At 41.1% G+C, this 16194-nt stretch overlaps 1 protein-coding gene and 1 non-coding gene across 2 annotated transcripts in view; both read right to left on the bottom strand.

Moving 5' to 3' along the window:
* Window positions 1–680: 680 nt before the first annotated feature.
* The window catches only part of ALDH7A1 (aldehyde dehydrogenase 7 family member A1), a 56007-nt gene continuing 40493 nt past the window's right edge, over window positions 681–16194 (bottom strand). The window contains exons 12-18 of the mRNA XM_064366276.1: window positions 15741–15825; window positions 14104–14210; window positions 11448–11564; window positions 8659–8756; window positions 8391–8464; window positions 2598–2673; window positions 681–946 (exon numbers count right to left, since the gene is read on the bottom strand). Coding sequence (XP_064222346.1) covers window positions 892–946; window positions 2598–2673; window positions 8391–8464; window positions 8659–8756; window positions 11448–11564; window positions 14104–14210; window positions 15741–15825 — 612 coding nt within the window. The 3' untranslated portion in view covers window positions 681–891. The remainder of the gene's footprint in view (window positions 947–2597; window positions 2674–8390; window positions 8465–8658; window positions 8757–11447; window positions 11565–14103; window positions 14211–15740; window positions 15826–16194) is intronic.
* Window positions 12923–13029, bottom strand: LOC135270706 (U6 spliceosomal RNA). The gene has a single exon (XR_010338835.1). It is a non-coding gene; the product is annotated as a U6 spliceosomal RNA (small nuclear RNA).

Here is a 16194-nt window from a genome sequence, read left to right on the forward strand (position 1 = left end):
CCTCGGCCTCCTGGCAATTCTCCTGCTGCAGCCTCCTGAGTAGCTGGGATTACAGGCACCTTCCACCACACCTGGCTAATTTTTGTATTTTTTGGTAGAGACAGGGTTTCACCATATCAGCCAGGCTAGTCTCGAACTCCTAGCCTCTAGTGATCCACCCGCTTCAGCCTCTCAAAGTGCTGGGATTATAAGTGTGAGCCACTGCACCCAGCCTCCAGAAACACTTACAAAATTCTGCACAGGCAGTTTTGGCCTCAAGACTCCTCCAGCAGGTGGCAGACTCCTGCACGAGAACAAAATCTCTACCCCACAAATCTCTTCTAAGTTGACACGGTCTTCATGAGCAAAATCCATGACTGTGATGAATACCTGTTGTCATTTTAAGCTCTGCAAATTATTCCACATGAATGCTGAACTATGATCTCAAGCATATAAGGGAACACATCTCCCTTAATCACACGACATCCAATACATGCCACAGGTGGGTAATGTCAAGCAATACTCACCCCCACGGATCCTCTGCTTGCTCAGGAGACACCTGTATCTACCACAAAGTCTTCTGCTTTCTCCTCTGGTCTGTATTTTCCCAAATTCCTAACCTGGTATATACTATTTTTTCTAATTACAAAATAATCATTAACTTTAAAAAAAAAAAGTAATAAAAATCGATCCAACCCATCTTTTAGTAAATATGGCTATGTTGTAACAATTTTATTTTGATTTTTTAAAAATGAGTCTGTTGATTTAATCAGGGCTTTGGCGTCATGGGGGATTAGTCAATGTCACAGTCATAATGATGTACTTATTCAGGGAAAATTTTAATTTTCTTTGTCTTCTTCAAAAACAGCTGCCAGAACACCTCAAATTAAGCAATGTTCATCTAAAACACCTTTACTGAAACTTGATTCCTTGGGCCAAAGGAAGGTCCTTACTGTAGTTGATAGTACTAGTGGGAAAAAATGAACAGAATTAATGATAGTACACACATAACAGAAGATTTTCATGCCCACTTTTAAAATGTAGTGGATCTGTATATATTAATAAGGTGAGATCTCCAAGTTATAACTTGTTAAAGAAAAACCTTTAAGATAAAAGACAATGTTAGTATGGATCCCATTTTATGAAAGAAAAAAAAAGAGAGAGAGAGAAACATAAAATCTGGAAAGACATATGTCATCCTTTTTTTTTTTTTTTTTGAGACAGGGTTTCACTCTGTCGCCCAGACTAAAGTACAGTGGTTCGATCTTGGCTCGCCGCAACCTCTGCCTCCCTGATTCTCCTGCCTCAGCCTCCCCAGTAGCTGGGATTACAGGCGCATGCCACCACGCTTGACTAATTTTTGTATTTTTAGCAGAGACAAGGTTTCACCATGTTGGTCAGGCTGGGCTCAAACTCCTGACCTCAAATGATCCACCTGCCTCAGCCTCTCAAAGAGCTGGGATTACAAGAGTGAACCACTATGCCTGGCCCATACATGTTATTTATAGTTTTTCTTTTGAGCAGGGCACAAGAATATGGGAGCTATAACTTCTTTTTTATGTCTCTCAATAACTTACATTGAATTATCAGGGAAAACACAGATATTCCCATTTGATAGAAATACATTAAGAAAATATAATAATTTTGAAATAAAAGCTTCTCTATTAACTAGCCACCTGGTCTTTCTCATGAGAAGAAAAGAATCTCCATTAAAATGGGTTCCAGAAAAATCACAGCTGAAAGTTTGCCTTTCTAGCCCTCAAATGCACAAGCAAAGTAAAAAGAGACATAACTGACTTCAAAGAATGGGAAGCCGGTAAAAAGCCTGCATGTTTGAAATAAAACAAGCCACAGGTAACAGCACAGCACCTCTGAAATTCCTGGCACGAACACAGTCTCAGAGGCTCTAGGGAACCAAGGCTGAGCACCTGCCTGAGGTTCCAGAGCTAGTGACAGCAGTAAATGGAGCTGGGATGGTGTCTCCTGGTTCCTTACCCAGTGCTCTTTTTACAAGACAACACCTCATGGGTCTTCCCCAACAAACTCTTTTATGCACTTAAATAAAAGCCATTTCTACCCAAGAGGGGCAGGGACGGAGTAGGGGGAGACCGAAAAAAAGTAGAAGAAACGAGTCCTAGTCAAAATCTCCCAGCAGACTCCCTATCCAGCTACACACGTGCTGGGTGAATGAGCTAATCCACTTTCAAGGACTGTGCTCACTATTCTGAGAGCTGGTACCCCACTACCCTCTGCCTGCTAGCCAGGCCTGCAGGGCCCTCCCTGCCTCTGTTTTCTGCTGCTTCTACAGTCTGCAAGAGTACTGAGTGCATCCAAGAAGAAAATGAAAAGAACAGCTTCTTCTACTTTCTCCTACTGGTTGACCCCACGTGTCCTGCTCCTGGACAGAAACCACCCATGAGACCATTTCATCGTTGGGTGCTGGGCACTAGCTGAAGCAGGGCAAGAAGGCTAGAAAAATAGTATCAAATAGATTCAGAGGAGACAGCTGTGGAACGCCGGAAAAATCAAATCAAAGACAGAACAGACAACAGGAGAGTGTAAAAGCCCATTCCCAAAGGCTTTAACCCCAAACCTATCTTCCCAAAGTCTTTTCTTACCAAGTAGATCTTCTCATGTACTGTTTCCAGGCATCACTGCCAGACTCCCTGCCACCACCAGTGTGCTTTTCTCCTCCTAGAGAAATACAAAATAATGTATCTTTTGAGCAGTTTCCTTGTGGACTCCTAGTTGCTATCGCTGAAAAAAAGATATCAAAATGACACCAGAGCTACCCAATTATTTACATTTACCCCACAGTATCTCCCCTGCAAAAAATAAATCAAAGACAGAGCCCAAAACAAACAGAAAAAAGGAATTAAGAGGGAAAATAAAATGTAAGGAATTAAGAGGAAACATATCAGACAGAAACCGTAACAATTAAAAAAAAAAAAATCCCATTAGACTAAGGTATTAAGAGTAGAGGCTGAGCATGGTGGCTCACACTTATAATCCCAGTACTTTAGGAGGCTGAGGCAGGCAGATTGCTTGAGCTCAGCAGTTTGAGACCAGCCTGAGCAATATGGTGAAACCCTATCTCTACAAAAATTAGCTGGGTGTGGTGGCACACACCTGTAGTCCCAACTACTTGAGAGGCTGAGGTGGGTGGATCACATGAGCCTGGGAGGTCGAGGCTGCACAAGCCTGGGCCAGAGTAAGACCTTGTCTCAAAAAAAAAAGAGTGGAAACCTCTAGACAGTGATGAAAATATAGTTTTATTTTCTCATTTATGCTTATCTAAATATTCCAATTTTCTATTATTTATATACTACTTTTATAATAATATTTCAATGCTACATTAATATCATTATAGAGGTTTCAAGAAGATAATGATTCCATAAAACAAGAATACTATTTAAAACTGTGCCATTTAGTAAAAAACAAACAAAACAACAAAAAAAGAGAATACTCCAGTTCTCTTTTGATTAGTTAAAGAGAGAGAAAAAGAGAAAACACTGAGTGCAGTGGCTCACACCTATAATCCCAGCACTTTGGGAGGCAGAAGTAGGTGGACCACCTGAGGTCAGGAGTTCAAGACCAGCCTGGCCAACATGGTGAAACCCCGTTTCTACTAAAAATACAAAAACTAGCCGGGGGTGGTGGTACACACCTGTAATCTCAGTACTTGGGAGGCTGAAGCAAAAGAATCACTGTAACCTGGGACACAGAGGCTGAGACTGCAGTGAGCCAAGATCATGTCACTGCACTCCAGCCTGGGCAACAGAGGGAGACTCCATCTCAAAAAAAAAAAAAAAAAAAAGTGTGCCATCAAAAGTGCAAGAAACGGCCCGGTGTGGTGGCTCACACCTGTAATCCCAGTACTTTGGAAGACCAAGGCAGGCAGATTACCTGAGGTTAGGAATTAGACAACAGCCTGGCCAACATGGTAAAAGCTTATGTCTACTGAAAATACAAAAGTTAGCAGGCATGGTGGTGCATGCCTGTAATACCAGCTACTCAGGATGCTGAGGCAGGAGAATCACTTGAGCCTGGGAGGTAGAAGTTACAGTGAGCCAAGATCGTTTCACTGCACTCCAGCCTGGGCAACAGAGCAAGACTCCATCTCAAAAAAAAGAAAAAGAGAAGAAAAGAATAATGAGAAAAGATAAAATTAGACAATTCTTCAAGACACTACATTAAAATGATAGGAGTTCTAGACATTAAAATAGAGAATATAGAAGGGGAAAATCAAAGAAATACTAATAAAATAAAGAAAACTAACAAAAACCTTCTATAATTGAAAACTAAGAGTCCCCAAAATCTAACTAGGCCAGTCACTGGTCCACTGATGACCCAACAAAAAAAATTTTTTTTGAGATAGAGTCTTGTTCTGCCTCCCAGGCTGTAGTGCAGTAGTGCAATCTCAGCTCATTGTAACTTCTGCCTCCTAATTTCAAGCAATTCTCGAGCCTCAGCCTCCTGAGTAGCTGGAACTACAGGCACATCAACCACGCCCAGCTAATTTTTGTATTCTTTGTGGAGATGGGTTTTCACCATGTTGGCTAGGCTTCTCTCGAACTCCTGACTTCAAGTGATCCACCCACCTCAACCTCCCAAAATGCTAGGATTACAGGCATGAGCCACTGCACCCAGCCCAACAAAAAGTTTTTAAAACAGATCTCCATTGAGGCATATCATTATGAAATTTCAGAACATTAGACATAAACAGTAGACCCAAATATTTCTGAAAGGAGAGAAAAAAAGGATCAGAAATCAAAATGGGTTGGACTTTTCAACTGCAATACTAGAAACCAAAAGAATGAGTAATGGCTTTAAAATTTTGAGGACAAATGATTACTAACTGTGCAGAAAAAGCATAAAAGGTACAGTAAGTCTTTACTTAATTTGAATGATAGATGCTTAGAAACTATGACTTGAAGTGTAATGACATATCACAAAACCCATTTTACCATTATAAACTAGTGTTAAATTCCTATGGCACATTTCTGGTCACAAAAACATCACACATCTAAATAAAGACCCAAAATGCTTCTAATACTAAACATTGAAATAAATGTTATCCGTACTTAAGGAAGATTAATAAAAACAAGAAAAATAACTATTTACCCAATTTTTGATGTATCAGTGAGTGAAGGCACTCAGTGACAGTGGTTGGATTAAATCAAGGAATCTATGTTTTCATATCAAAAACTGTAAGGAGCACCTCCTCCCACAACACAGTTCAAAAACAAAGAATAACAAATCTAGCAGGCTCACTGAGCACTTTCATACAATGTTTATCATCATGAATTTGTACATTACTGTTTACTTTACACATGTATATTTTACAATAATTTATATTCATTCATTCATTTCTTTTCCAATCTGCTTATTGAGTTCAGGATCATGGGTAGCTGGAATCTATCCCAGTGGCTCAGGGTACAAAGCAGAAACCACCTCAACAGGGTACACTCATACAGACTGGGACCATTTCAACATGCTGATTCACCTAATGTGCACAGCTTTGAGATGTGGGAGGAAACTGGAATACCCAGACTCACATAGACATAGGGAGAACATGCAAGTTCCACACAGATAGTGGCCCTGGCTGAGAATCGGTTGTTTTATTTGTTTTTTTTCATCATTATATAGAGGACCTGCTGTATAGCAGGCTGCCTTGCAAGGTTGTTGGCATCTGGAAATCTGGCTGGTATACAGCTCTCTACAATAACATAAAACTTTCCTTAAATGGTAAGGGCAGCTCTCTGAGTCTAAATTGTTTTTGCACAAACAATTGTGGCTTTTTAAAAAATACCTGCTTTTCTACTGAGAGTCTGGAATTTTGGTATGTGCTAGGCAGAGGGTATCTACATGACCAGCCCCCAAGAAAAGCTGTAGGCCCTGAGTCTAATGAGCTTTGCTGGTAGACAACAATTCACATGTGTTGTCACAACTCATTGCTGGAGGAATTATGCACATCCTGTGTGACTTCACTGGGAGAACACTCTTGGAATTTGTGCCTGGCTTCCTATGGACCTCACCCCCATGTAATAACATCGTATCATATAGTGGGAGTATATAGGGAAAGAGAAGAAGGGTTTGCAAAGTTTCATTTATCATAATAAAGGGTCAATACATAATGTCTAAAACTGTCAAGGAGATAGCAGTGAAAGCACACTATTTAGAAAAACTAACATCAATTAAAAGGTAAATTTACTTTTTTCTTTTAGAAAAAATAATCTTAGTGTAGACTCTGAGAAAGGAGGAGGAGAAGTATGGGCAAAACTACTTTTTCCATTATAAGACTTTTTCAAAACTTTTATTTATTTAGAGACAGGATCACGTTTTACTCTGTCACCCAGGCTGGAGTGTAGTGGTGGGATCATGGCTCACTGCAGCCTTACACTCCTGGGATTAAGCAAGCCTGGGGTTAAGCAAGACTCACGAGTAGCTGGGACTACAGGTGTGCACTCACACCTGGCTAGTTTTTTTTTTTTTTTTGTAGAGACAGGGTCCTACTATGTTGCTCAGGTTCATCTCAAACTCCCGCGCTTAAGCAATTACAGGAATGAGCCACCACACCCAGCCCAAAACTTTTTTTTTAGGAAGACAGGGTCTCCTTCTGTCACCCAGGCTTGAATGCAGTGGCACAATCTTGGCTCACTGCAACCTCTGCCTCCCAGACCCAAGAGATCCTCCCACCTCAGCCTCCCAAGTAGCTGGGACTATAAGCACACACCACCATGCTTAGCTAATTTTTGTATTTTTTTGTAGAGATGGGTTTTTGCCATGTTTCCCAGGCTGGTCTCGAACTCCTGAGCTAAAGCAATCTGCCCACCTTTGCCTCCCAAAGTGCTGGGATTTCAGGCATAAACCACTGTGCCTGTCCACCAAAACTTTTTAAATTAACTATGAAAGTTTAAATGAAGAATAGTCAAATTGACTGGGTGCAGTGGCTCATGCCTGTAATCCCAACACTTTGGGAGGCCGAGGCAGGACGATGGCTTGAGCCCAGGAGTTTGAGGCCAACCTGAGCAGCATACTAAGGGCCTGTTTTTACCAAAAAAAAAAAAAAAAAAAAAAAAAAATTAATTAGCTGGGTATGGAGGCACATGCCTGTAATCTCAGCTATTCAGGAGGCTGAAGCAAGAGGATTGCTTGAGCCTGGGAGCTGGAGGCTGCAGTGAGCTATGATCACACCACTGCACTCTAGCATGAGCAACAGAGTAAGCGCCCAACTCAAAAAAGAAAAAGGAGTAGTCAATCGGAGAGAGCAGGCATGGGTTGGAAACAGGGATTAAATTAGTACAAAAGGAGTAGATATTCATGCGTTTAGGCAACTGCACAGTGGAGCACAGGGTTAAGAGGTGAATTGAAAACAGTCTTTTGCCAAAGTCATGCACCAAACAGTAATTGTAGTATATGGTCTAAAAATATAAAAGAATGCTGCTAATGATATAAACTTTTACAAGTATTAATGCATGTTTATTTTGCTTCTATATATTATTTTCATTTTATTTTATTTTTTGAGACAGAGTTTCACTCTTGTTGCCCAGGCTGGAGTGCAATGGCACGATCTTAGTTCACCACAGCCTCTGCCTCCCTGGTTCAAGTGATTCTCCTGCCTCAGCCTCCCAAGTAGCTGGCATTACAGGCATGCTTCACCACACCCAGCTAAATTTTTTTTTGTATTTTTAGTAGAGACGGGGTTTCTTCATGTTGGCCAGGCTGGTCTCAAACTCCCAACCTCAGGTGATCCAACTGCCTTGACCTCCCAAAGTGCTAGGATTACAGGCATGAGACACCGTGCCTAGCCTGCTTCTTTATTTAAAAAAAAAAAAAAAACAAGCAATCTATTTTATTTTACTTAGGATCATTTTTAATAAGTGATACTAAATATACAATGGTTAGGGAGAGCTTTTTAGGAAAAACTACTACCAAGTTTCAGCATTAATAATGCACGGCTTATTAAGAGGAAACAGGAGCAGGTCCAGTGAAAAGAAACAATTTAGTATTCTATCTAGTGAAAAAGAGTATGTTTAACATTTATATGCCTACTTTGCAAATAAAAACTAGAATATTTCATGTAAAATTTTCTGGCTTTGAAGAAGGGATTCTTAACCTTTTTTGGGTCTGGAAACTTCTCCCCAGAAAACAAATGCCACCATTTCAGGGGTTCACACATTTCAGGTTGAGGCCTCTGCTCTAACCTGATGCTGCCTCTGAGGAGATGATGCAAGACTCTATGCGATAACTTTGAATACAGAATGAAAGCTTTCTCAGCATGTTAGGTCACATAAGATTATTTCAGAATATAAGGAGTGTTTCAGTTTCTTGGTCAAACTTTTCTAAAAGCTGCTACTGGATTTTCTTTGCTGCCCAACATGGAAAAGAAGACATTATTCTCTACGTACCAAAGGCACCTCCAATCTCAGCCCCACTTGTTGGAATGTTGACATTTACAATGCCACAGTCTGATCCTTTAGGTCTGTTAAAAAGAAAGGCATGGTGAGAACAATGAACAGGAAATTAAAAACAAACAAAAATAAATAAAAAATCTAAATCAAAGCTCAAAGGCTTTCAATACTGAAAAATTGATTTTCAACTATACCGGTTTTTTTTTAAGTCCACTCATCACATAAATCAGACTTATATAAATTTTCAAAATAGTCAAAGTTGTACCCGAGCCAGCGGAAGATTCTGCCCAGATCTTTGGTAAAGATGCTACTTGAAAGTCCCTGTTTTACTTCATTATTCCATGCAAAGACCTCTTCTTCATTCTGAAAGGAGAGACATTGGAAGCTGTTAGATGTTATAGTATTCAGGTCAAAGTTCACTGACATTAATCTCATTTCCTGAGATGTACCAGTATAATTTTAGTGTACAAAAGGAAACCAAAGAGTCAACAGTATACTCTTATAATTCAGATCGTTGATAATAAGTAAAACTTTTTGGGATTTTTTTTCCCCTAATTATAATTTGAGAAACAAATATTAGCACATTCTTCCTCTCATCTAATCTATTATATATAATAGCTAATATCTAGTGAGCTCTTAGAGGAAATAACTAAATAACTCATCTAAGCACTTAACATGCATTTAGTTATTTAATCCTCATCCTATAATACAGGTTTTCTACTATCTCCCAATTTACAGATAGGGCAACTGAGGCCTAGAGAGGCTACTTTGCTCAAGAGCTCACAGTCTCATAATGTACACAAACACATTACAAAACACAAAATTATATTCTCTAGTCCCCACATGTGAAACAATGATAGGTCATTTAAAGCAAGAAATAAAGAAATGCAATCATGTAATTGCAACAAGATACAATTCTCACTATTCTTTAACTGTGAATAATGGCACATTCAAATCTTGATTAAATCTCTATAGTCTCAAAATTAATCCTAAATATTTTTTTCTTTTTTAGAAAGAGAAAAAAGAAAGAAAGAAAAAGAAAAAGAAGAAAGGAAGAGAGAAAGAAAGAAAAAAAGAATGAAAGAGAGAAAGAAAGAGGAAGAGAAAGAGGGAGAGAGAACAGGAATCTTCTCTATTGCCCAGGCTAGAATGCAGTCTAAAAATGGGTATTAAAAACCTCTTTTATGCCAATAATTGTACTTAACAATGGAGACAGGAAGGAATAAGGGAGGAAAATAACAAACAAGCAGCCAACCAATATTTCATTTAAACCTGTGAAATGCTATGCAATTGCTGAGGAGTGATTTACTTCCAATTATGTGTTCACTTTTAGAATAGGTGTGATGTGTTGCTGAGAAGAATGTATGTTTTGTGGATTTGGGGTGGAGAGTTCTGTAAATGTTTATTAAGTTTACTTGTTCCAGGTCTGAGTTCAAGTCCTGGATATCCTTGTTAATTTTCTATCTTATTGATCTAATATTGACAATGTGGTGTTAAAGTCTCCCACTATTATTGTGTGGGAGTCTAAGTCTCTTTGTAAGTCATTAAGAACTTGTCTTTTGTATCTGGGTGCTCCTGTATTGGGTGCATATATATTTAGGATCGTTAGCTCTTCTTGTTGCATTGATCCTTTTACCATTATGTAATGTCCTTCTTTGTCTCTAATCCTAAATATTTACTGGCAAGGCTAGGGCCTGTCTCAAGCTAGGGAATGAGATCTTTTAATTCATTCACCTGTGTTGGTTTTTGGAGTTTTATTTGTTTGTTTGTTTGTTTTAGAGACAGGATCTCATCCCACCTCAGCCTCTCGAGTAGCTAGGATTACAGGCACACACTATCACGCCTGGCTAATTTTTTTTTTTTTTTAAGACAAGAGTTTCACTCTTGTTGCTTGGGCTGGAGTACAATGGCGTGATCTCAGTTCACTACAACCTTCGCCTCCTGGGTTCAAGAGATTCTCCTGCCTCAGCCTCCCGAGTAGCTGGGATTACAGGCATGTGCCACCATGCTTGGCTAATTTTATATTTTTAGTACAGACAGGGTTTCTTCATGTTGGTCAGGCTGGTCTCCAACTCCCGACCTCAGGTGATCCACCTGCCTCGGCCTCCCAAAGTGCTGGGATTACAGGCATGAGCCACTGGGCCCCGCCAATTTTTTCATTTTTTATAGAGACCAGGTCTTACTGTGTTGGCCAGGCTGGTCTTGAGCACTTGGCCTCAAGAGATCCTACTAAAGCACTGAGATTACAAGCATGAGCCATTGTGTGTGTCCAGCGTCTTCACCTAGTAAAACCTCCACAGTTTAAGACCAAGATATGAGAACAGGGAAAATAAAACAAAACTCTGCAGCCTGTCCTCTGATGCAGTTTATAACCACAGGTCTTTTTTTTTTTTTTTTTGAGACGGAGTCTTGCTCTGTCACCCAGGATGTAGTGCAATGGTGTGATCTCGGCTCACTGCAACCTCCCCCTCCCGGGGTCAAGCAATTCTCCTGCCTCAGCCTCCCAGGTAACTGGGATTACCGGCACCCACTACCACACCTGGCTAATTTTTGTATTTTTTAGTAGAGACAGGGTTTTGCCACATTAGCCAGTCTGGTCTCAAACTCCCGACCTCAGGTGATCCGCCCGCCTCAGCTTCCCAAGGTGCTGGGATTACAGGTGTGAGCCACCACACCCAGCTCCCACATCTTCTCATTTTGTCTGCTGACATGTTCACAGCACTCAGGCTATCAAACTATCCAGTACCAGGGTTCAGGAGAAGCTGCCTCTATGGCCCACACAACTCGGGATTAATATGACACAGGAGATGAGGACCACACACTCCATAAACTCCAATACTAGTCCACTACCCTATCTGGTTTCCCTGGCAGCTAACTTGGCATGCTATAGAGTTTTAAAGTGTTTATCTCATATTTTATCCTGAACCTTCATATAGCTACTATTCAGATTACTTTCTAAAACCCTCTTAAAGGCTCATCAAGTGAAATTTAATCCACCATCAACTTCCTCTTATTTATTTCAACATTAGACTAGAGAACAGACTGCATTTTTACCTTGAATTTAAAGACATAGAGAATCGGAGCAAAAGTCTCTGTGTGTGCAATGGATGCATCGTGGCCAAGACCTGTCACAATTGTCGGTTCTACGTAATTTCCAGGGCGATCCATAACCTAATACAGAGAATTGAAATAAAAAGAATGGAAGCATTTCGTTTTCTAGTACTTGGGGTCAGAGGATACAATCTTTGCCTACACTTACAAAGAAAAAAATTAGCATCATTTATAGGTGAATTATTTCTCCAAAATAATTTCCTGTCATGAATGAAGATTCTTTCTTCTTGGTATTGATTCTAACTTAGTTGGTTAGAGAAAAATGGAAATAAGGAGTCAGGCAGGGATGGAGAGCCATGCCATGTGACACAACCAAGTTATATTGAACAAACACTGTTGCAAGTGGTTATTTTAATATTTACATAATTTAAATATCTATTGTGTGTTATAGATTGAATTGTATTCCCCCCAAAATTGACATGTGGAAGCCCTAATACTCAGTGTGACTGTTTTTGGAGATAGGCCCTTGCCCTTTAAGGGGGAAGGTTAAACAAGGTCATATGGGTAGGGTCCTAATCCAACAGGACTAGTATCCTTTTGTTTTTGTTTTCTTTTTTTTTTTTGAGATAGAGTCTTGCTCTCACCCAGCCTGGAGTGCAGTGGCTTGATCTAGGCTCACTGCAACCTCCATCTCCCGGGTTCAAGCCATCCTCCCACCTAAGCCTCCCAAGTAGCTGGGACTACAGGCATGCACCACCACGTCCATCTAATTTTTTTTTTTTTTTTTTTGTATTTTTAGTAGAGTCCAAGTTTCACCATTTTGGCCAGGCTGGTCTTGAACTCCTAACCTCAAGTGATCTATCTGTCTCAGCTTCCCAGAGTGCTGGGATTACAGGCGTGAGCCACCATGCCTGGCCACAAACAAATCTTTATATGCGTGGGATTGTTTTTGATTTGTTTTTTTGTTTTTTGAGACAGGGTCTTGCTTTACTGCCCAGGCTGCAGTACAATGATATCATCATGACTCATTACGGCCTCAAGTGATCCTCCCACCTCAGTCTTGTAAGTAGTTAGCACTACACGTGCATGCAACCACATTCAGCATTTTTTTTTTTTTTGTAGAGACAGGGTCTATGATGTCCAGGAGGGTCTTGAACTCCTGGCCTCAAGCAATCCTCCCACCACAGCCTCCAAAGTGCTGAAATTACAGGTGCAAGCTACTGCACCCAGCAATATGTGTTAATTTGTTTTAATACTTAACGGTATGTATTTTTTTATTCCTTGCCTTAACTGACTTTTTAAGATTACCAATAAACAGATTCTAATTGCTCTGAATACAAAGTCTCCTACTGTGCTATGAAAAGGAATTCTCCTTTCCATACAAATATTTAGGGACCCAATGCAAAAGCAACCATGACTCAGTTTCTTCTGTGTCCTTCCAGAAATGTCCCATGCATTTTTTTTCTGTTGTCTTTTTTTCAAATATAGAATGCTTCATGAATTTGCATATCATCCTTGTGCATGGGCCATGCTAATCTTCTCTGTATCATTCCAATTTTAGTATATGTGCTGTCAAAGCAAGCACTGTTGTCATTCTTTAAAACATGTATTTCTGGCCAGGTGTAGTGGCTCACGCTTGTAATCCCAGCACTTTGGGAGGCCAAGGGAGGCAGACCATGAGGTCAGGAGTTCCAGACCAGCCTGGCCAACATGGTGAAACCCCTTCTCTACTAAAAATAGAAAAATTAGCTGGGTGTGGTGGCAGGTGCCTGTAATCCCAACTACTCGAGAGGCTGAGACAGGAGAATCACCTGAATCCAGGAGGCGGAAGTTGCAGTGAGCCAGGATCACGCCACTGCACTCCAGTCTGGGCAAGACAGTGAGACTCAGTCTCAAAAAAAAAAAAAAAGAACATGTATTTCTGGCCAATCATGGTGGCTCATGCCTGTAATCCCAACACTTTGGGAGGCCGAGGTGGTGAATCACCCGAGTTCAGGAGTTCAAGACCAGCCTGGGCAACGTGGCAAAACCCCATCTCTACCAAAAATACAAATAGTAGTCGGGGTGGTGATGTCACCTGCAGTCCCAGCTACTCAGGAGGCTGAAGTGGGAGGATTGCTTTAGCCCAGGAGGCAGAGGTTGCAGTGATCCAAGATCAGGCACCACTGTACTCCAGCCTGGGCAGCAGAGCAAGACACTGTCACAAAAACAAACAGGGTCAAGTGTGGTGGCTCATGCCTGTAATACCAACACATGGGGAGGGCAAGGTGGGTGGATCACTTGAGGGCAGGAGTTGGAGACCAGCCTGGCTAACATGGGAAACCCCATCTCTACCAAAAAATGCAAAAATTAGCTGGGTATGGGGACGTACACCTGTAATCCAGCCACTTGGGAGGCTGAAGCAGGAGAATCACGTGAACCTGGGAAGCACAGGTTGCAGTGAGCTGAGATCACACCACTGAACTCCAGCCTGGGCAACAGAGTGACACTCTGTCTCAAAAGCAAAAAACAAACAAAAACATGTATTTCCACTTATAATAAAGACAGGAAAAGAAGGATGTCAAATGGGGTCACTTTCCCAATATGCCCAGAGCCCTGCTTGTGTCTAAGGGAAAAGAAGGTTAAAAAGCTGTTACACTGATCTCAGAGCATCCCGTACCTTGCCCCCATAGACCACTGTGCCACCTTCTTTCTTTGCTTCTTCCACTGCTCCAAGAAACATGCTCACTGCCTGTTTAGTGTGGAGTGGCCCATAGAGAACATTAGCTGGAGAGAGAAAAGGAAGGCTGGCTCATCATTTTGCCCTTTATGGCATCATTTTATTATTAGAATAGATTTCTCAATGAATGGACCAATCCCTTCCTATATGCTCTCAATTGAGAATGTAAGTCAGCATCCTTTTTCCATAAAGAACCAGATGTTAAATATTTTATGCTTTGGAGGACGTACGTGGTCTCCATCACAATACTCAACTCCGTCATTGTAGTGCAAAAGCAGCCACAAATTACATGCAAATAAGTAGGTATGGCTATGTGCCATGAAACTTGCTTTACAGAAACAGGCAGGACCAAGTCTGTTTGCCAACCTCTAGTTTAAAGGAATGGCTATCAATTAATCAAAGCACTGCACTCAAAATATAGGATCAGTTTACTCGTTACAGTGTGACCATTCTCTAAGGAACCGTCACAGTCAGCAGCTGGTGCATAATTCAAGGGGGAAGAGAATGATGCTGTCCTATGTCATGGCTGCTGGAGACTAGAGCACTGACAGTGGTGCAGTGACAGAGGAAGAAGGAAGCTGTAGGTAGGCCTCTATGAGGAGGAGGCATGTTAGCAAAGCCATCCCCACCCTGGGTGAAGAATGTTTCCAGGAGATAGCACAGCACAGCAGGACAGAGCCTGGCATGCCTGGAACACTGAAAGGAGGTTGGAGAAGATGGAACTCTGAAAGCAAGCGGGAAAATGGACACAGGAAGGCTGGTGAGAAGGCAAGCAGGGCAGGAGGCAGACAGCAGACCATTAAGGATCGGGAGCCTGAGAAAGAGAAGGAATCAAGAGGACTCTAGGTTTTAATCTAAAAGCAGGCCTGGCGCAATGGCTCACACCTGTAATCCTAGCACTTTGGGAGGCAGAGGCAGGCAGATCATTTCAGGTCAGGAGTTCGAGACCAGCCTGACCAACAAAGTGAAACGCTGTCTCTACTAAAAATACAAAAATCAGTCGGGTATGGTGACACACACCTGTAATCACAGCTACTCGGGAGGCTGAGGCAGGAGAATTGCTTGAACCCAGGAGACAGAGGTTGCAGTGAGCTGAGATCACACCACTGCATTCCAGCTTGGGCAACAGAGTAAAACCATGTCTCAAAAAAAAAAAAAAAAAAGAAAAAAAAAAAATCTAAAAGCAATGAGAAGTATTTTATGCAGGAGAGTGAATTATCTGATTACATTCTAAAAATCACTCTGTAGCAATACATGCAGAAAGGTCAGTTAGGGGACTCTTAAAGCCTTCCACAAGAGGGATAGTGTTAGCTTGGACAAGGGTAATAGTAATGAGAGAGAAGCTCACTAAATCTCATCCCATCTAAACAACCTCTCCTAGTCTCACCCACCAGCCCACATCAAGCACCCAGGGTCAAAACCTAGGAGCAGACACGATACCCCAAAGCCTAATAATCTGCTTCACGTGCCTTCAGGCCTCTCAGGGAAGGGAAAGAAACTCCAAAACTCAGATCAGAAACACCTGTAAACAACAGCTCTCAAAAAGGGATCCTTGGAAAACAGAAGGAGATACTCACAGTCCCATGGGTTTCCAACTCGGATCTGTGCATAGGCCTTTTTAAGTCTGTTTACAACCTCATCATGGATGCTTTCATGCACAAACTAAGCAAAAAAAGAGGTATTTGAGGGCATAGTACAATCAATGTACACACTTTTAAACAATGAATAATATTATTGAAAGTTATTGAAATATGGTAATCTCTAAAAACATAAGCAATTCAAAGCACATTTTATTTTTAATTATATTATTTCTCATTTTAATATTAACTATATGAAGTTTAAAATTTCCTTTTAGGTAGATGTTAGAATAAAATCATAAGCCATGTCCTTTTTTTTTTTTTTTTTGAGACAGAGTCTCACTCTGTCACACAGGCTAAAGTGCAGTGGTGCAATCTCAGCTCATTGCAACCTCCACCTCCCAGGTTCAAGTGATTCTCATACCTCAGCTTCCCAAGTGGCTGGGATTAGAGG

Source organism: Aotus nancymaae, unplaced genomic scaffold, assembly GCF_030222135.1.
Source record: "Aotus nancymaae isolate 86718 unplaced genomic scaffold, 86718_ANA_hifiasm-v0.15.2.pri h1tg000064l_1, whole genome shotgun sequence".
NCBI classification, from domain to species: domain Eukaryota; kingdom Metazoa; phylum Chordata; class Mammalia; order Primates; family Aotidae; genus Aotus; species Aotus nancymaae.